Source organism: Neophocaena asiaeorientalis, unplaced genomic scaffold (genome assembly GCF_003031525.2).
Source record: "Neophocaena asiaeorientalis asiaeorientalis breed wild unplaced genomic scaffold, Neophocaena_asiaeorientalis_V1.1 scaffold251, whole genome shotgun sequence".
NCBI lineage: Eukaryota > Metazoa > Chordata > Mammalia > Artiodactyla > Phocoenidae > Neophocaena > Neophocaena asiaeorientalis.
This window is the reverse complement of record NW_020173377.1, coordinates 6,451,244-6,472,922: the sequence shown is the minus strand read 5'-3', so window position 1 is coordinate 6,472,922 and position 21,679 is coordinate 6,451,244. Positions and strand designations below refer to the sequence as shown.

Below are 21,679 nucleotides of genomic sequence, written 5' to 3'. Positions count from 1 at the left end.
TTCCTGATCTTAGAGGAAATGCTTTGAGTTTTTCACCATTGAGAATGATGCTTGCTGTGGGTTTGTCATATATGGCCTTTATTATGTTGAGGGAGGTTCCCTCTGTGCCCACTTTCTAGAGAGATTTTTATCATAAATGGGTGTTGAATTTTGTCAAAAGCTTTTTCTGCATCTATTGAGATGATCAGATGGTTTTTATTCTTCAGTCTGTTAATGTTGGTGTATCACACTGATTATTTTCAGATACTGAAGAATCCTTGCATCCCTGGGATAAATCCCACTTGATCATGGTGTATGAACCTTTTAATGTGTTACTGGATTCAGTTTGCTAGTATTTTGTTGAGGGTTTTTGCATCTATGTTCATCAGTGATATTGGCCTGTAATTTTCTTTTTTGGGGATATCTTTGGTTTTGGCATCAGAGTGATGGTGGCCTTGTAGAATGAGCTTGGGAGTGTTCCTTCCTCTGCAGCTTTCTGGAAGAGTTTCAGAAGGATAGGTGTTAGCTCTTCTCTAAATGTTTGATAGAACTCGCCTGTGAAGCCATCTGGTCCTAGACTTTTGTTTGTTGGAAGATTTTTAATCACAGTTTCAATTTCAGTACTTGTGATTGGTCTGTTCATATTTTCTATTTCTTCCTGGTTCAATCTTGGAAAGTTGTACCTTTCTAAGAATTTGTCCATTTCTTCTAAGTTGTCCATTTTGTTGGCATATAGTTGCTTGTAGTAGTCCCTTATGATCCTTTGTATTTCTGTGGTGTCAGTTGTAACTTCTCCTTATTGATTTCTAATTTTATTGATTTGAGTCTTCTCCCTTTTTTTCTTGATGAGTCTGGCTAAAGGTCTGTAAGTTTTGTTTATCTTCTCAAACAACCAGCTTTTAATTTCATTGATGTTTTCTATTGTTTTCTTCATCTCTATTTCATTCATTTCTGCTCTGATCCTTATGATTTCTTTCCTTCTACTAACTTTGGGTTTTGTTTGTTCTTCTTTCTTTAGTTGCATTAGGTGTAAGGTTAGGTTGTTTGAGATTTTTCCTGTTTCTTGAGGTAGGACTGTATTGCTATAAACATCCCTCTTAGAACTGCTTTTGCTGTATCCCATAGGTTTTGGATTGTCGTGTTTTCATTGTCATTTGTCTCTAGGTATTTTTTTATTTCCTCTTTAATTTCTTCAGTGATCAATTGATTATTTAGTAACATATTGTTTAGCCTCCATGTGTTTATGTTTTTTACAGTTTTTTCCCTGTAATTGATTTCTAATACAATAATTAGATTTCTAATTTATTAGAATGATTTCTAATTTCATAGCATTGCAGTTGGAAAACCTGCTTGATATAATTTCATTTTCTTAAAATACCAAGGATTGATTTGTGATCCAAGATGTGATCTATCCTGGAGAATGTTCCATGTACACTTGAGAAGAAAGTGTATTCTACTGCTTTCAGATGGAAAGCCCTATATATGTCAATTAAGTCTATCTGATCTAATGTGTCATTTAAGGCCTGTGTGTCCTTATTAATTTTCTGTCTGGATGATACATCCATTTGTTTAAGTGGGGTATTAAAGCCCTCTGCTATTATTGTATTACTATTGATTTCCCCATTTATGGCTGTTAGCATTTGCCTTATATATTGAGGTGCTCCTAAATTGGGTGCATATATATTTACAATTGTTATATCTTCTTCTTGGAGTGATCCCTTGATCATTATGTAGTGTCCTTCCTTGTCTCTTGTAACACTCTTTATTTTAAAGTCTATTTTGTCTGATATGAGTACTGCTACTCCAGCTTTCTTTTGACTTCCATTTGCATGGGTCCTTGATCATTATGTAGTGTCCTTCCTTGTCTCTTGTAACACTCTTTATTTTAAAGTCCATTTTGTCTGATATGAGTACTGCTACTCCAGCTTTCTTTTGACTTCCATCTGCATGGAATGTCTTTTTCCATCCCCTCATTTTCAGTCTGTATGTGTCCCTAGATCTGAAGTGGGTCTCTTGTAGACAGCATATATACAGGTCTTGTTTTTGTATCCATTCAGCCAGTCTCTGTCTTTTGGTTGGAGCATTTAATCCATTTACATTTAAGGTAATTATCAATATGTATGTTCTTATTACCATTTTCTTAATTGTTTTGGGTTTGTTTTTGTAGGTCTTTTTTCTTCCCTTCTTCTTTTGTTCTCTTGTGGTTTGATGACCATCTTTAGTGTTGTGTTTGGGTTGCTTTTTGTGTGTGTGTGTGTGTGTATCTATTATATAGTCTTTTGGTTTGCATTTCCCATGAGGTTTTGATAAAGCAGTCTATATATACACATACATACACACAAGGTTGTTTTAAGTTGCTGGTCTCTTAATTTCAAATGTAATTCCCATTTCCTGCATTTGTACTCTCTTCTCACAGTTACTGGTTTTGATATCATACTTGTATATAGATGATTTCCTGCTTTTACTGTATTTTTGCCTTTACCATTGAGCTTTCCTTTTTTTAGTTGTGGCCTCTCTCCCCTACCCCCAGAGAAGTTCCTTTAGCATTTGTTATAATGCTGGTTTGGTGGTGCTGAATTCTCTTAACTTGTCTGTAAAGCTTTTGATTTCTCCGTCAAATCTGAATGAGAGCCTTGCCGGGTAGAGTTTTCTTGGCTGTGGGCTCTTCCCTTTCATCATTTTAAATACAGCCTGCCACTCCCTCTGGCCTGCAGAGTTTATCAGTATCAACTGATAATGTTATGGGAATTCCTTTGTGTGGCATTTGTTGCTTTTCCCAATATTTTTTCTTTGTATTTAATTTTTGTTACTTTGATTAATATGTGTCTCGGCATGTTCCTCCTTGGGTTTATCCTGTGTGGAACTCTATGTGCTTCCTGGACTTGGGTGTTTCCTTTGCCATGTTAGGGAAGTTTTTGACTATAATCTCTTCAGATATTTCCTCCGGCCCTTTCTCTTTTTCTTCTTCTTCTTGGACCCCTATAATTTGAATGTTGTTGCATTTAATGTTGTCCCAGAGGCCTCTGAGACTTTCCTCATTTCTTTTCATTCTTTATTCTGTTCTGTGGCAGTGATTTCCTCCATTCTGTCTTCCAGCTCACTTATCTGGTCTTCTGCCTCAGTTATTCTGCTATTGATTCCTTCTAGTGTATTTTTCATTTCACTTATTGTGTTGTCATCACTGATTGTTTGTTCTTTAGTTCTAGGTCTTTTTTAAACATTTCTTGTACCTTCTTGATCTGTGCCTCCATTCTTTTTCCAAGATCTTGGATCCTCTTTACTGTCATTACTCTGAATTCTTTTTCAGGTAGATTGCCTATCTCCTCTTCATTTAGTTCTTATAGGTTTTTATCTTGCACCTTCACCTGCAACGTATTTCTTTATCGTCTCATTTTGTCTAACTTACTGCGTTTGCGGTCTCCTTTCTGCAGGCTGCAGGATCATAATTCCTCTTGCTTCTGGTGTCTGCGCCCTGGTGGGTGAGGTTGGTCCTGAGGCTTGTGCCATTATCCCCTTGATAGGGGGTTTGACTGGTGTTCTGGCGACCAGAGCCTGCCCTGGCTATTGCGTGAGGCCTCCCCTTTGCTCTGTGGTTGTCACTGCCCTGTCAGGGGCAGAGTCTGCTCCCTAGTTGTTGGAGTAGAGGCCCGTAAATCTGTTTCTTAGCTGTGTCTCTGATCTGCAGTGTGAGGTGAATGGGACTGGAGAACTCCCAATGGTAGAGAAGCCACTGCGTAGTCCTCCTCTGGAGCTGTTCACCTGTGAACGTGCTCTGTTGTGTCCCCTTTCGCCTGTTGTACAGGCTCACAAAGTACACTTGCTGGCACTGCTCTCAGTCCCACCTTAACTGCGGGTATGCCAGCAATTGGCCTTGTTGACTCTTAGATGTTGTTTTCACCAGGCCACTGGTGCAGGTCCACTGAGGTCAGGTCCCAGGACTGCAGTAGTCATGCACCTGGACCCACGGTGGGAGCTGTGGAGGCAGCTCAGACTCTGGCCTAGCCCAGCCCCCAAGTGTACGTGCCCACAGAGCCCACAACTGCTAAAGCCAGACCCGTCCCAGCTGCAGGAGCCCTTGCTGTCCTTTCTGATGTTTCACAGGTGCTGAATTTAGGAAGCCGTCAGTGGACGTGTATCTGCATGGTTCACACAGCCACGAGGAGAGATTTCAGCTGTTCTTCCTTAGCCACAGGGCCTCTGGCCCCTTAGTCACACAGTGCTCGGCTGTGGTTTCAGCCCCACCTCTGTGTGTGTCCCCCCCACCAGAGTCTGCTCCAGAGCGTGCCGGAGCACACGAGCCCATCGGGCAGGAAGGAGCCGAGGCAGCGCTCAGGGAGAGCAGGCTGCCCGGGGCAGGAGCTCCTCAGTCCTATCCCCTCAGGCTGTCTTCTCACGGCCAACAGCAGTCCCCTCCCCAGGTCTGTTCTCCAAACCCCACATTCCAGCCCCGGTGAGCACCGGTGGACACCCATCTCAGGCTGGGGTATGCAGGGCTGTGGCACGGACCATCTGTGTAGGTCTCTACCTGTCCTGACAGCCACGGACTGGTCGCTGGGCTCTCCTCCGAGCCCCCGAGGCTCCCCTTCTGTCCCAGCTGATCTCCCCGCCGGTGAGGGGCCTTCCCCAGATGAGCAACCTCTCCTCACCTTCAGCTCCCCACCAGGGGCACAGGTCCCATCCTGCTCCCTCTCCTCTTCCTTTTCCCTTCTTCTTTTGTTTGTCCTACCCGGTTATGTGGGGATCTTTCTTATCCTTTTAGGTGTCTGGGGGTCCTCTGCTAGTGTTCATCAGGTGCTCTGTGAGACCTGTTCCATTTGTAGATGTATTCTTTTTTTTTGCGGTACGCGGGCCTCTCCCGTTGTGGAGCACAGGCTCCGGACACGCAGGCTCAGCGGCCATGGCTCACGGGCCCAGCCGCTCCGCGGCATATGTGGGATCCTCCCGGACCGGGGCATGAACCCGCGTCCCCTGCATCGGCAGGCGGAGTCCCAACTACTGCGCCACCAGGGAAGCCCTGTAAGTGTATTCTTGATGTGTCTGTGGGGAGAGATGAACTCCATGGCCTCCTCTGCCATCTTGGAAAGTCCTCTCCCATGATGTGATGTGACATCCGGCAGCTCCAAATATCTGGGTCTCGGTCGCCACCCAGGATGCTGGTACAGTCACCCAGCATTCTTTTGTTGACGGTTGTTCAGCAGTTAGTTGTGACTTTGGTGTTTCCATGAGAGGAGGTGAGCTCATGTCCTTCTACTCTGCCATCTTATCTCCACCCCCTGGGGGAGTTTTTTAAAATCCCAAAGGCCAAGCTGTCTCCCAGGCCAGTTAAATCAGAATCCCAGGGTAGGACTCAGACATTGGTAGTTTTTAAACTCCCTCTGAGGATGTCAGTATGCAGCCAGGGTTAAAATCCACTGATTTAACTAGTAGTGTTTAAGGAGAATGCTCAATCCAAGACTAGAAGTTGGATATTTTAAGAGTGCTTATTAATAACGGCTAACGAGGTGGCCCCACTCATAGTTTCCTCTATAGGAGTGAGGCCCTGGAGTTGTTCAGTGCACAGCCTGCCTCACTGTATGTGGCAGCTCTAGTAGCCGGCACTTATTGAGTCCTCGACTCAGTGCTAGGCACTAACGTGCCAAGCACCATGCAAGCGTCACCTCCTTTGTTTTGTAACAACCTCATGAAGAAGGGTGCTGATCAAGAGCAGCTGTCACACCTCCTCCACGCTGCTGTTCTAGAGGAAGCAGCCGCACACAATAAGTAATGAGTGGGTGTGGCTTTGTTCCCAAGGGGCTGGATTTGACCCAAAGACTGTAGCTTTTGGACTCCTGCTGCAGAGGATAGGTACACTTGCCCATGGCTAGGAACGGGCTGAGCCAGCATTCAACCCAGGTTCTAATGGCTCCAACGTTATTCTGCCTTTCTTTGACAACCAGTGAAGGACATTCAGTAGCTCCTCAACTTTCTCCTCAAAGGGTCTTCTTCCCTGCCAGCTCTTCCTGGGGGCGTTCACCTTTTTCTTTTCAGAGATGATCTTACGCTCACCTTACCTCGCATCTTTGCCCCATCACGGCCACCTCCCCAAAAGTCTCCGATCTCTAAGGACACCCCAGCAGCCTGAGAGACCTGGCCAGGGCAGCCCTGAGAATGGACCCCTCCTCTGCTCAGGGGGCCCAGCTGATCCCCAAGAGAGCCCGATTTTCCTGGCCTAGCTCCTGTGCTTTGTTGAGCAGCCTCTTTTATTCCAACACCTATGTGAGGCTCTTCTACATGGAGGCCTCTTTTAATTAAATTAAAGGCAGGAAGGTTGGCTCAGCAGCTGTCTAAACCCTGGGGGCCACACACACACGTCCATGGATCTCACACGTGTTTGCTGGGTCGTTATTCTGCCTTTCTTTGACAACCAGTGAAGGACATTCAGTAGCTCCTCCACTTTCTCCTCAAAGGGTCTTCTTCCCTGCCAGCTCTTCCTGGGGGCGTTCACCTTTTTCTTTTCAGAGATGATCTTACGCTCACCTTACCTCGCATCTTTGCCCCATCACGGCCACCTCCCCAAAAGTCTCCGATCTCTAAGGACACCCCAGCAGCCTGAGAGACCTGGCCAGGGCAGCCCTGAGAATGGACCCCTCCTCTGCTCAGGGGGCCCAGCTGATCCCCAAGAGAGCCCGATTTTCCTGGCCTAGCTCCTGTGCTTTGTTGAGCAGCCTCTTTTATTCCAACACCTATGTGAGGCTCTTCTACATGGAGGCCTCTTTTAATTAAATTAAAGGCAGGAAGGTTGGCTCAGCAGCTGTCTAAACCCTGGGGGCCACACACACACACGTCCATGGATCTCACACGTGTTTGCTGGAGCTTAGAGCACTAACTGGCAACGGCAGCAGTCTTCCCAAGTTGCAGCTCTGAGCTAAAGAACCAGCCACATCCTTCAGGATTCCTGCCTCAGTGACCACACCACCCTGGTCTCAGCAAAACATCATCTGTCACACCTCACCACTGATTTTTTTTTTTTTTTTTTTTAAATATGCCTAGAGCAGATCCTTGAACCAGAGCTGGTCAATGATCGGACCTGGGGTGCAGGACTGGCTACATAATTTGCAGGGCCCAGTGCAAAATGAAAACGCAGGACCCCCTTGTAAGCACGATCCTGTGTGGTCCCTGCTGGGCTGAGGACTGGCCCCCGGGCAGCCAACTCATTGGCTCGCGGATGACCTTTGAAATGAAGGTCCGCAGCCTGGCCAGTCAGATGTTTTTCCTCTGGAATTTAATGGGAAAGACAGAGGCTGCCCATTGGAAGTAAAAGAAACCAAAGTCATATCAAAAATTCCCAAAACCTGCTCACAGTTTTTCCCCCACACAGCAGTGAGAATGACCTTCTTAAAATCAAATCAGAGGCGATCTTTCCCCAGCTTGAAACCACCCGTCCACCCTCACTCCATGCTCTCCCCCTGTCACCCCCTCACGCCACTGCAGGCACAGTATGCCTTTTTGTTTCCTGAACAGACTTAGCTTGTTCAAGGTACGTGAGTCACACATGCTGTTCCCTCTGCCCCACACAGGCTCCCTCTTCCTTCTCAACCGTCAGATCTTAAAGGTCACCTCCCAGAGAGGCCCTCTTGCTGCACCTGGCTGAAGGAGGGTCCTCCTGTTAGTCTCTATCCTAGCGCCGCCCGCCACCACCCCCCAATTCCCTGAGCAGGCTCCTCGCGATTTGCAGTCATTTATTTTTGTTGGTTTGTGTACATGTTTGCTGTCTGCCTCCCTAGCAGAATGTCAGCTCTGTGGGAGTGGGAGCCTCGCCTGTTTAGTTCATCTCTGTCTACCACCATACCTGGCAGATTATAGAAACTCTAACATATGGTAGGATGAATGAATAATTGTATGATTGTGTACTTTCTCAATGGCCATTCCTGTTATGCAGGAGCTCTTGGTTTTGTGGACCCGTTTTGTATCTGGCCACACTTGAATTTTCTCATTAGTTCCAAAAGTTTTTCTGTTAATTCATTTGGGAATTCTGGGTGCGTATAGTGATATCTTACGCAAATATTAATTCTGCCCTCTCCTTTCCTAAAGTTATATAATTTATTTCTGTTTCTTAACTCATTGCTTTGGCAACATACAGTTAGTTGTTTTAAAGATGGTGTGACTGATAAAAATTATGAAGCTTTGGAAGGTTTGGGGCACACAGGAATTAAGGGCAGGACGACTAGCCAAGGAGCTGAAGCAATTAGTGTGGTGTGATAATGGGCTGGGAAAGATGAGAGCTGAGCACATAGGAAGAAAAGAGTGTAGCTAAGAATTACTCAGATAAAGGACTGGTGAGACTTGGTAATGGGAAAAGGCAGTGGAAGGGGGAAAAATTCCCCAAACTCCAATCTGAATCAAGATATTCTAACACAGTGGCTCCCAAACAACTTAATCTCAGACTAAGAAAATATCCACATTTTTAAAGGAGGAGGGAGTTGATATAGCCAACTGTTTGTCAAGTGCCCATTTTTAACTAACTACTAAACCCTACCACAATCATTTTTTAAGGACCAAAAAATTAAGAAAGGTATAACCTGAAAAACAAATAGCCTTCTGAAAAAAGAAGACAAAATTAATTAGAATTCTCATTTGAGAAGTAGTTTTGAGAATGGGAATTCAAGAAAGAAAATTAGCAACCCTGTCTCTAGGCTCTGACACTTAATTATTATAAGATATTTTGGATGTAGCAAGATTAACACTTTTCTCAGTTTACACAGCATCTTTACAAATGGGGTCTCAATCCTCCTCACAGCACCCGGCAGTACGTACTAAGAGAAATGCCAAACATGTGTCTGGAGTGCTACCATTTGCAAAGCATCATCTCCCCTTTGATGCCCACATTCCCTAACATGTCACCTTGCAATCTGCACCCCATCAAACCCCCTCCTCCTGTGTTTTCCAACCCCACTGACCTATTACCCACTTCCAGGTTCTTGCACAGACCACCATCCCTGTCTAGTTTACTTGGAGAACTCCTGTTCATCAAGCAGAAAATGGCTTTCATCCTCTTCCCAGTGGGAGGGAAGAAGTGAGGGTCTGTCCACAGGCAACATGGTGGTTGGTGGTTTTTAAGAGGGGGACTAGAGCCTGACGTATGCAGTGGGAACACAGCCCCTCAGTTGCATCATGGAAACCACATGCCTTAAAGCACTGGTTCCCCAAGACCAACCTCCCTGAGCATCAGTTTTCTCATCTGTACAACCTCAAAGCTTTTATTATAAATTGCCAACAAATATTTATTGAGTGACTACTATATAACAGACCAGACACTGCCAATGCCTAGCGTATAGTAGAGGCTCAACCTCAGAAAAGCGGGACTCATGAAGGGAGCAGAGCCAAGGCCTATACTACATGCAGCTAATGGCCAGTCTGTGTCACCCTCTTGAGACTTTTTCTTAAAAATCCCCACCCTCGGGCTTCCCGGGTGGCTCAGCGGTTGAGAGTCCACCTGCTGATGCAGGGGACACGGGTTCGTGCCCCGGTCCGGGAAGATCCCACATGCCGGGGAGCAGCTGGGCCCGTGAGCCAGGGCCGCTGAGCCTGCGCGTCCGGAGCCTGTGCTCTGCAACGGGAGAGGCCACAACAGTGAGAGGCCCGCATACTGCAAAAAAAAAAAAAAAAATCCCCACTCCCACCCCTTTGTAAGTAGACATGGCAGTCCTGGGATTTCATATCCTCCTCTTTGGTCTGGAGAAAGTGAAAAGCTGGACATGTCCATGAGGAAATTTGGAACTACAGATAGGGAAGTTGGACAATAAGGGGTGATATTTTCTTTTGATCACTGCATTTATCCAAATTATCCTTAACAAGTACATATTGTTCTTTTTAAATATCTTTTCTTTTTCTGATACAAGCTCAATGAGAAACAGAATTCCTTTTATAGGAGGGAAAAGTTTTTTTTTCAAAGTCAGGCCAAAAACATTTGCACGTGTCAACCCATACACTTTGTGACCCCACTTTTAGGGGTCAAGAAAAGTAGCACTTTTCTATACCCCAGTTTACAGCCATCATCTCCAGTCCTTACAACCCTGTGCACAGGCTCAACTATCTTCATTTCACAAATGAGGAAACCAAGGCTCGGAAAGGCAAGTAGCTTGCCCAGGCCCGCACAGTGAGCTGAGATCCATCTAACACCAAAACCCTTGCCCTTCAGCTGTGCCCAGGAGAATGGGTGAGACTGTGGGCCCAGCTCTGACCAACTCCCCTGTCACTTCTACAGCCTCCATGTACTCGGAGATCCAGAGGGAGCGGGCAGACATCGGAGGCCTGATGGCCCGGCAAGAATACAGAGAGTGGAACCCGGAGCTCATCAAGCCCAAGAAGCTGCTGAACCCCGTGAAGGCCTCCCGGAGCCACCAGGAGCTGCACCGAGAGCTGCTCATGAATCACAGAAGGTGGGAGTGGAGTTCGGCTGCCTAGTCTGGCAAGCACCGCCTCAGGCCTGCTGAGGCGCGGGGAGGTGCCCCTCATGAAAGGCAGGCCTGGTAGTCATCCTAGGGCTCCTAGAGGCTGAGGAGGTCAAAGGGCGCCCCACATGGTCACCAGCAGACACTGTGAAGGTCCAAAGGCCCTGTTCTCCCACCCAGCTACCTACCTGTAGCTGCCCTCGAGGTGCATTTACCATGTGTGAGGCACCGTGCCCAGACTTGGGGCTACAAGAAGGAATGGGACCCAGTTCCTGCCCTCACAGAGGAGATAGATGCATAACCAGGTGGTAGGATGGGTGCTTGGATGGGGCCATAAATGGGCCTGCGACCCCAGAGGAGCCGCCAGGCAGTGTTCCAAGATACCATCACTTCCTCCATCACTTCCACCATGAGGTCAAGGCCCGAAGGGTGGGCACAAGTCAGCCAGCTTAGGAGGGGGACATTGGCCGGTAGAAGCAAGTATGTTCCCAGCAGATGGATAAGCATGTGCGAACGGACAGGAGACAGGAGTAGCTCAGAGTGGCTGGAGCAAAGATTGTAAGGTAGTTCAGAAGACACATGTGGACCTGTGAAGGGTCTCAAGCAGGGGTGTCACGGTCGTGGAGGGGGTATGAGTGGAGCAAGGAGGCCAGGAGCATGCAAGGAGCAAGGCAGGCTTGGAGCATCAGGACTGGGACTGGATTATTGAGAGGGATTGTGGGGAAGGGGCGAGGGAGGCTGAGCTTTCCGCCCCTCCGAGGCCAGACCACCAGGACAAAGGCCGCAGTGCCTTTGACGCTCCCTCTGCTGGCCGTTTTTGGTATTGGCGCTGGCTGTGATTTTCATTCTTGTTTTCAGCTGTGCCCAACATCCCTTCCTCAGATCTCACTTTGCCTCCTCCGTGTTGTACCCACCCCCTGTATCCACACAGGGTTGGTTCCGGAACCCCCCACAGAACCCCAAATCCACAGATGCTCCAGTCCCTTATGTATTTAAAATGGCATACATAGTACAGCCAGCCCTCCGTATCCCCGGAGTCAGCCAACCACCGATTTGATCCGCGGAAACAAAGGGCTGACTGTGTAGTATGAGTATTTTCTCAGGTTGCCTTTTAGAGTCATCCCGTTTAAAATCACAATTAAACAAAAGCCTAAAGACAAATCAGGGGAAATATTTGCAATATAAATGATAAAAAAATATATGTATCTCTTGTAAATTCATAAGGAAAGAATGATAGGTATGGTTAGGTCGCAAAAGAAGAAATGCAAGTAGCTGGCAAACATCTCCAAGGCTGGTCCATGTGACTAGCAATCAAAGAAACAAAGGAAAACCAGATATTTTTTGCCTGCTAGATTCTCAAATACAAAAAGATCGGATAGTGACAATAGGGAGAAACAGATGCTCTCGTATACTGTTGATGGAAGTATAAAGTGGATAATCTTTTCTAAGGAACAAGACGGGACTATGTATCCAAAATCTTTTAAAAGCACCTGACCCAGCAGCTCTACCTCTAGAAACTCATCCTGAGAAAATAACCAGTAATATCCTCTGAACTTAGACAGGCGTAGGTGCAAATCCTCATTCAGTCCCTTCATAGCTGGTGTCTTAAATCCTAGGAGCCTCGCTTCCCTTCCGGGTATAATGGGACAGTAATGGTTTCACCTCCCCGGGCTAGCAGGAGGACTGCACGATGTAATGGTATAGGTTGATGTCTGTGCAGGGTGTAGCCCTGGGTGGGGAGAAGTGGGGGTCTCCTAACAAACACCTCCTCCCGCCACCCCAGGGGCCTGGGCGTGGACAGCAAGCCGGAGCTGCAGCGTGTCCTGGAGCACCGCCGGCGGAACCAGCTCATCAAGAAGAAGAAGGAGGAACTGGAGGCCAAGCGCTTGCAGTGCCCCTTTGAGCAGGAGCTCCTGAAACGGCAGCAGAGGCTGAGCCAGGTGGGTGGGGGCCCCCAGACCCGGCCCACGCCTCCTCCAAGACTGTCCTGGCCCAGGGAGGAGCTCTGCATGCGGCCACAGCTGACCACGAGGTTGAGCAAAATGGGGACTGCACCAGGAGTCCACCCCTGGCCTGAGTCCTCACTCTGCCACTCCCTTTGCTGTGTGACTTTGGGCCAGTGGCTTCCTCTCTCTGAACCTCAGTTTCCTCATGGGCCCAATGTATGGCATGCTGATTCTGACTGCCTTCTCTCAACTGCCCCGCGAGCTCAGTGGAGTTCCCATTTTAGAAACGAGGTCAGCAATCTGAACCAGGCTTCACGGGGAGAAAACAGTCTCATGCTCTGTTCCCCCCAGCTACCAGGCTGGGGGCAAAACTGATCCCCATTCTGTGTCCCCAGAGAGGACCCTTGGTCCAAACCCAGTGGCTTTTGAGAATGGGAATTCCCCTAGCCCACCCACTTCACATCTCTGTTTCTCTCTCCTTCAGCTGGAAAAACCACCAGAAAAGGAAGAGGACCATGCCCCCGAATTTATTAAAGTCAGGGAAAACCTGCGGAGAATCACCACCCTGACCAGTGAAGAGAGAGCGCTTTAGAGCCAGCTGCTGGAGCTCCAGCGCCCCCTGCAGCCCGCCCCTGGTCCCCACACCTTCCTGCAGCCCTGCTGTAGCCGGCAGCCCTGGGCCCCTGGTCTTGACACATCTGTGATGTTCACACTCGCTTCCGTAAAATGCGTTGTCCCAGAGGGCCGTCCTCCCCCCAACCCCCCGAAGATGGGAGCTCCTGAGCTCCCAGCCTTTTCGTTCTGAGTACTCTTCCCTCCTGCTCCAAGAAGAAGCCACTGCTGGGAAAACTTTCACCAGGCACCTCTCCCTGAGGGGGCTTCTGAGCTCTGACAAGATTTTTCTGGCAGAGTTGAGAAGGGACAGGGGCATCTCTGGCTGGACAAGCTGTCCATTCTGCCCGGGCCCCGTGGGGCCCTGCTTCTCTGGGCAGCCCAGCTCCCAGATCTCCAAGAACTTCCCTGCCTGGGGTGGTCTCTGCAGCCCGGTGTGGGGCAGCTCGGCAGAGCATCCCGGGATGCCTGCTCTGCAAGCCGCCTGAGGGGAGGACGGGTCTGTCTAACGACGACAGCTTCTTTCTCAGACTCTGCCAGCCTTTCCTCACCCCCATGCCTTTATCTTCTCCTCTCCACAGCCCTACCCTCTCCAGGCCCTGTAACCACACCTAGCCAGGGCTGCAGCCCTTCTGCTACTGGACGGCTAGAACAGTGCTTCTCAAACTTCACAGTGCCTATAAATTACTGGGGGTCTTGCTAAAAGACCGGCTTTTGGGTCAGTAGATTTGGGGTGAGGGCGGAGATTCTCATTGCTAAGAAGCTCCTAGACTGCTGGGCTGATGAGGCCCACGCTGTACCCGGTAAGGCTGGAGCGTCGAGGGGTGGTCAATGAGGCCATCTCTGCCCCACAGCGCCCACAGCCCTCTGCCCTGGAGATTCCCACCTGCCACCACAGCCCCCAAGGGCTCCTTATTTTCCACCCACCCCAGGGACCTCAGGCCTGGGAAGGCTCTTGCCTAGCAAATTGTGTTATGTGACCAGAAATGTATGTAATCGCCAATCTGCACTTCTTACCACACTGATGCAATTCTAGCCAAAGACTCCCACAAAACATTTCTTTTAAACCTTTTCCCGAAGCCTATGAAGAGCAAATTATAAAGTGGTTTCCGATAGGCTTCTGAAAATACAAAAAACGGCTTGAAGACCCTACAGCCACCCTTCCAAACTGGTCCCGTTGAGTCCCCATTTCCAGCCTCTGCACCTGGGACCCACCCCTATTTGGTTTCCATCACCTGGACCAGCTTCAGTGAATTCACCCATTCTTCCTCCAAACGCCCTTCCCAACGCGAGACCAAACGTTTCAGCCTTTTGCTCCTATCCCATATTTAAAGATTTAGAGACTAAACCGGGCCTGTTTCTTTTTCCCCTGAAGTCCCTGCCTCTGGCTTTGTAAACCCCATCATTCAAGGTAGCAGGGCAGTGCTAGAAAAGCATTTCCCTTCACACCCCAAGACTGGCACAGAGCTACCAGAAAGAGCTACCGCTGGGATGCCCTTTGATACTTGGACCAAAGGTGGGAGGAAAGGGATCATCCTGGTCTTAGGCCTAACTGGGTGGCTGGAGAGGGACTAAAGACATCATCCTTTTCCTGTGGGGGGCGGCGGCTCTAAAAGTCTCTCAAATGTGACAGTCTTAGTGAGAAGATGGTAATACTGTTTTAAATGTCTGCCAGGTGAGAGAATGCTAAAAATGCACAGTCCCTAAATAAAGACCACCCCTTCCCCAAAGAAGCTGTCCCCTGTGTGTTGTTCAGACAGGAAAAGCAAGACTGAGTATCTAGGATGAAGTAGGCCCCTCCAAGGGAATGCTTGGGATTTCACTGTGTGGGCCCCACAGGTGCTCCACAGAGGTGGCAAATCATGGAGACAAAGCCCCAGAAGTAGAAGGAAACTCAAGTACCATGTCGTCCATGGGGCCATGGCAGACACCCTTGATCACTCCCCAGTGGTCAGCCCCAACTCCTTCTCTCCAGCCATCTCCCACTGTAGAGGCTGTAAATACAGAGTCTCACTGTTACAGCCTCCTTTACAGCTTGGGGTGACCATGTGACCAGGTATGGCCAGTGAAATTTAAGACAAAGTCTACAGGGGCTCCTAGGAAAGCTTATGTTTTTCTGATAAAAGAGACAGACTGGATAACAACTCCCTGCTCCTCCCTTCTTCCTACCTTGATGATGGGATGCCTGGAGCCACAGCAGCCATCTTGCTACAATGAGAAAATGGCCAAGAGAATTTTAGAAACATTGACCTGTCCTCACTTGACCAAGCCAATGCCAGCAGCCATCCTCCTCCAGAATTCTTGTAAATAAAAATAAAACCCTCTTGTTTAAGCCATTGCTGGTTGTTCTCTGTTCCCTGCAGCCAAAAGCATTCCTAGCTGACACAGAAGGCCAACCCTGCTGCCCAGAATTACCTGCAGACTGTACTGAAAAGCCCAATTCCTCTTTGCCATCAGAAACCTACTGGATCAGGATCCCCAGCAACAGTGCCTGGGATCTGTTTGTCTACACTTTTTCCATATAGCCTACATGGCACCAGTCTGAGAACCGGTATTTGGGCATCGCTAATTCACACGTCATTCAGTAAGCATTTGTTGAGTGTCTGCTCTGTGCCAGGAAACATGCCACGTGCTGGGGGCACAGTGGGAAATAAAACATCGGGATTATTGCAGTGACCTCCTCCTGCTGGTCTCCCTGCTTCTGCCCCTGCCCCCTACAGCCTATTCTCAACAGAGCAGTCAAAACGTTAAGATGTTAAAAATCCCGTTACCATCTAAGGCAGATCTGTCACTCGTCTGGCTCCCAATAGAGTCGTTCCTGTGACCGAGAAGGTCCTATGCGTCCAACTCTCTTAACCTCGGCCCTACTTCCCCCTGCTCTCCTCCTCCTCACGCAGCTCCAGCCAGCCCAGCCTCACACCCACCAGGCATGTGCCCCCCGCCCCCTGGCCTTTTCACCTGCTATTTCCTGGCCGGGAGTGTTCTTCCCTCACAGAGCCGCACAGTTCACTCCCTCGCTTTCTTCAGGTCTTTTTCATGCTCTTTCTAAACCAGGTCCCCTTGGTCGCCCCTCCTAAAATCTCAACATCACCTACACTCTTCCTATCCCTTCTTTCCCTGCCTTATTTTTCCTCCTTACCACTTATCACCGTCTAACATATATTTTATTTATTTATCTTGTGTGTCTCTCCTAACGATAATGTCAGCTCCATGAGGGCAGAGATTTTTGTCTGTCTTGTTTATGGCTGAATCCTAAATGGCCTTCCTCCTTCCTCCTTCCCTGCCAGCAAGTGGCCTAGCCTGTGCCATGCTGGCATCTAGGCCCCAGGGAAAAGAATCCCAGCCCCATCCCACTCAGGTTTTGAGAAAAGGCATTTGGCCACTTGGGGCATAGGGCACATAGCAGGTGCTTACTAAATGTTTGTTGAATGAATGAGTGAATGAGAAACCCCTTCTCCCTCTTCTTCTTTCTGCAATACATCCAGCCTCTTCCCAGGTTCAGCCCCTCCCATCACCATCACTCACTTGAATCCTTCCTCCACAATGTTGACCCTGGCCCAGAGGTGTCAATTTGGTCCAGAAGCTTTCCTTTGGCCTCTTGGGCTTTTGTCACTATTCCTGGGCCCTACTAGCACTTGTGCCTTCAGAACTCGTATTGGAGCTCCATGGCTCCTCCACACCACCTTCCAGGCATCCAGAGAGTTAGCTCATCCCTGAAGACAGCGGTCAGGCCATCACCCAGTCCTGGAGACCCTGGAGAAGGACAAGGCTGCAGCAGTAGCTCTGATGGCAGACCCTGCCCTAAATGGGGAGCCAACAGCAGCAAGCCCTGTTCTCACTGAGGCCACACTCTCACAGCCACCAGACCACAAGTCCTGGTCTGGATTTGGAGACACCCTCTTCAAAGGCAAACCAGCACTAAATACAAAACCTGGGAGAGAGACAGAAGAACTCAGGAGAAGAAGGGACACTCCCTCCCTGGTTCTGCAGTGTGTGCTCCAAGGGAGCTTCTGCAGGCCAACCCCACCACACTTGAGATTATCCAAATTCCAAGCCTCATGAAAAGAGGGACCCCTTCTGACTCTGCTGAACTTTACCACTCCCAGCCAGGACTCTGCACATAGTAGGTGTTCAAAAAAGTTGTGAACGGGTATCAGTAATGATCACTTCATTTATGGAGAGCCAGCAATGTCACCACTCATAGCAATTTGGTATCATCCTCCCCGTTTTGCAGATGAAGGAACCAAGGCTCCGGTAAACTAAAGGACTTGCCAGAAGTCACAAAACAATTCCTGGGGAGAGATGAGATTCACACAGAGCCATCTGTCGGCAAAGCCTACATTTTCTCCACCAGAGCCAGGCTGTGCTCTTAGAAAGGGCTCCTAGGAGGTCCCTATGCCATCCTAACCTTTTGACACAAGATTCAGGAACCTATCTCACCTTCCTTTTGTCCATCTGAACTTGAGGCATTTGGCTTCCACCCATAAACATAGATGCGGGCCATCATAGACTGACATGAGTCCTGGGGTGAGGAATATCTACACACTATAGACATGGCCCCGTCCCCAATATCACACCCCCACCCCCAAACCCAACCAGTCTCTGGGGACAACCAACGGGTTAAGATCTACCATCATGGGGACTTCCCTGGTGGCGCAGTGGTTAAGAATCCGCCTTCCAATGCAGGGGACACGGGTTCGAGCCCTGGTCCAGGAAGATCCCACATGCCACAGAGCAACTAAGCCCATGCGCCACAACTACTGAGCCTGCGCTCTAGAGCCCACAAACCACAACTACAGAGCCCGCATGCCACAACTACTGAAGTCCGTGCGCCTAGAGTCCGCGCACCACAGCGAAGAGTAGACCCCGCTCGCCGCAACTAGAGAAAGCCCGCATGCAGCACCGAAGACCAAACGCAACCAAAAATAAATTAATTTTAAAAATCTACCATCACAGCGGGACTCCTGCCCCCTTGCAGAACTGTACCTGCGGCTGAGCAGTGGCCTAGACCATTTGATGTTCCATTGCTCCCAAAGACCCATCAAACCCAACCACCCTGCTCCCACCAGGGCCTTGTTTTACGGTGCCCCCTTTTGCTGGGCCTCAGGAGAACAGAGCCCCTACATCCCAGCGGTTGCTGTCCTCATCTCAGCCCATCAGAGTTATTTGAGTTGATGATCGGCTGGCACTTGCCCAGAGAGGACACGGGGCTGGGCTTGTTTTCCAAATCTGGCCCTCTCATTAAGTGTGCCCATCCACTTCCCAGAAAGGACCTCTAAAGAGAGATGAGCAGGATTGCCCAGGGAGGGACCCTGGCAACAGCTAAGCTAGCCAGGGCTCCCCGCTCCAAGGAAGGGCTTCCCATGGGACCAAGGCAGCTAGCTCACGCTTTTGTGTGCCTGAACTAAACTGTTCATTTCCCCCTGCAAGGTCAGTCCCAGGCTTGCCCTGTAAAGAGTTAATTCTGTGCCTGGATCTGGATTCAAGCCCCACCTCTGCCAATCACTCCTTGTCACAAGTCTGGGCAACTTGCTGAACGACATTTTCCACATCTGTGACATAGGTAATGATATCTGCTCTTACTGAACATTTAGTGTCTGTGCCAGGGACTAGCCTAAACACTTTGTATGAATTCTCTCGTTTCAGCCCCCAGGACTGTCATTACCTCCATTTTACAGATGGAGCATCTGAGGTTTAAAGAAGCAAAGCTACTGCCCAAAAGCACACAGCCAGCGGGTGGCAAAAGCGAGATGTGAACTCACATCCACCTGGCTGGAGCCTGCGCGTTTATATTGGCATATCAGCATTTGCTGATGGAGGCTCAGGAGAATGTTTTGCAAAGCACCCACATTCAAGCCTTCCCATCTGTTGCTGGAAATATTCTGCAAGCCTGCTGAGGCCAAATGGCCATCCACCTTCCTCCTTCCTCCTTCTCTGCCAGCAGGTGGCCCGGCCCAAGCCAATCTGGTAAGGCAGAGTGGGCCCCAGGGACATTCACGGCTTTGAGAGAAGCCAGTGGCCAAATGGGACACAGGAATCCACATGCCTGCTCTTGGCCCAGGAAGCTCAGGGAAGGAGCAGGAAGGAGAGAAACATGCATTAAGCATCTACTATATGCCTGGTAGGTCCTAGAACATGAGAGAACAGACACAGAGCACCTAGCCCAGGGCCTGGCACATTTCAAGGGATGAAAGTTCCTTCTCCCCACCTCTCTCTCCCCTTGTTAGGATATCGTGACAGGTAGCACAGCATGGCTGTTAAGAGCCCAGGCCACAAAGTCAGGCAGACTCTAGACTTGGGGGTTGGGTAGGGGATCTGGCTCTGCCACTCACCAGCTGGGTGACCTTGGAAAAGTTACTTAACATCTCTGAGTCTCTCATCTGTTAAACGAAGGTTCCAATAGTACCAGCCTTACAGACTGTTAAGAGGGCTGAATTAACAAATATAAAATATCTGTTAGGCACAGGCACATGGCCAGCACTCAGTAAAAGTTAATTATTGTCTTCCCTTTCCTTGGTAGTTTCATTCTGTCTGTCATATCTGTCACTGACCGGACCCCTCCAAGCTCTATTTCCACTCATTTACTTCTCTTAGTCCCTAAGCTTGTCTGGCATCCACCCCTCCCTCAAGGCTGGCCACCCCAAGATCCTCTGCCCTTCTCCCAGTCCCTTTTTTGGGGGAGGTGTCGCCCATACCTTCTCACACCCCAATCTAAATTGACGGACATTCTGAAAAAAACACCTCACCAGTATTCCTCAAAGTATCAAGGTCATAAAGACAAAGAAAGACTGAGGAACTGTACCAGCTGGAGGAGACAGGACAATTAAAAGCAGTGTGGGACCCTGGAATGGATCCTGAACGACGAAAAAGGTATTAGTGGGAAAACAGGCAAAGCTCAGTGTGCAGTAAATGACTAACTCTGCAGGATTTCAAACCCTGCACGTTCCAAAGAAAGCACTGGCCCTTGATAGCTCCTGGGAGCCAACCTCTAAACTCTTAGAATATCCTGCCTGAAAAGAGTACCTCTGTCCACCTGGGCCCTTGGGCCACGCCAGGCAGTTTACACTAACAACGTGATGTACGTGGGGTCACCGGTCATGCTGTATCAGTGTGGCTTCTGGAGCGGCTGGAGACTGAGTAACTAAGATCAGCCACACCAGCATCCCAGGGCTCTATGACTCATGCCCTATAACCTTGGATGCCTAGGCTGGGGTGAGCTTCCCTGGTTATAGGTACAGTGTGTGTGTTGCCACACAGGGAGAATTAAATGCTGTCCATACAACTCCACTGGGAGAGGACGGACAACTGGAAGGTCGTGCCTGGTCTCTCTTGGACTCCACCTTATATGTCTTTTCCTTTGCTGATTCTAATCTGTATCCTTTCGCAGTGATAAACCATGACCATGAGTATATTAGCTTTTCTGAGTTCTGTGAGTACTTCAGGCAAGTCACTGAACCTGAAATTCATCTTGGGGACCTTCTAACACACTCAAATAAGTTCTGAAGATCAGTTAATAGTAGTATGTCATGATAATTTCTTGCTTTCACTAACCGCACCACAGTTATGTAAGATGTCAACACTGGAGGTGGCTGGGTGAAAGGTGTACAAAAACTACTACTATTTTTTGCAACCTTCTGAAAGTCCAAAGTTATTATGAAATGGAAAGTCAAAAACAAAGAATAGGAAGACATGAGATGATAAGTGTTAAAGCTGAGTGTTAGGTACTTGTGGAATCATTATATTGCTCTCTCCAGATTTGGACAGGTTTTCAATTTTTCGTAATAAAAAAAAAATTAAACTAGAGGATTCAATAGGTTGGTACAACAAAATGAAATGATCACATCCAAAAACATGTAAAGAAGAGTCAGCACCAAAGTTGATAAAGAAATTATTTAAACACAGAATTTACCAAACATTGAAGGAACCTGCACCCTGCCCTCCCCATGCAGCAGTGGCTTGAGCACCCCAAGCCCAGCCTACACTGTGGAGCTGCCAAGCCACAACCTGGCCAGGCGAGTGTACAGTGTCCTGCCCTGCCCACCCCACGTAGCAGCTCCAGCCCTGCCACATGAGGGACACTCCCTTGAGTGGCTGGTACTGGTGGCCAGAGGGACTGTGCATCTGGGCCCCACGAATCATCTCCTACACAAGAACACTCCTTCAAGACTGGGAGAGGTAGCTGTTTTGCCTAATACGTATAGACAAACACATATAGTCAGTCAAAATGAGAAGACAAAGGAACATGTTCCAAACCAAAGAACAAGATAAAGCCCCCCATAAAAGATCTTATTAAAATGGAGGTAAACAAACTATCTGATAAACAGTTTAAAGTAATAATCATAAAGATGCTCACTGGGACTTCCCTGGTGGCGCAATGGCTAAGAATCCGCCTGCCAGTTTAGGGGACATGGGTTTGATCCCTGGTCTGGGAAGATCCCACATGCTGCGGAGCAACTAAGCTCATGCGCCACAACTACTGAGCCCACGAGCCACAACTACTGAGCCCGTGTGCCACAACTACTGAAGCCTGCGTGCCCTAGAGCCCGCATGATGCAACTACTGAGCCCACGTGCTGCAACTACTGAAGCCCACGAAAACTATAAGACACTGATGACAGACATTGAAGAAGACACAAATAAATGAAAAAATATTCCATGTTCATAGGTTGGAATAATTATTGATAATATTATTAAAATGTCCATACTACCCAAA

General features: G+C 48.6%; 1 protein-coding gene across 3 annotated transcripts in view; it reads left to right on the top strand.

Moving 5' to 3' along the window:
- The window catches only part of FAM107A (family with sequence similarity 107 member A), an 81,172-nt gene extending 65,869 nt beyond the window's left edge, over positions 1-15,303 (top strand). For all 3 annotated transcript variants that reach the window (XM_024746489.1, XM_024746490.1, XM_024746491.1), the window contains 3 exons: positions 10,223-10,397; positions 12,193-12,349; positions 12,840-15,303. In XM_024746489.1, the coding sequence (XP_024602257.1) occupies positions 10,223-10,397; positions 12,193-12,349; positions 12,840-12,947 (440 nt within the window). In that variant the 3' untranslated portion in view covers positions 12,948-15,303. The remainder of the gene's footprint in view (positions 1-10,222; positions 10,398-12,192; positions 12,350-12,839) is intronic.
- The last annotated feature ends 6,376 nt before the right edge of the window (positions 15,304-21,679 follow it).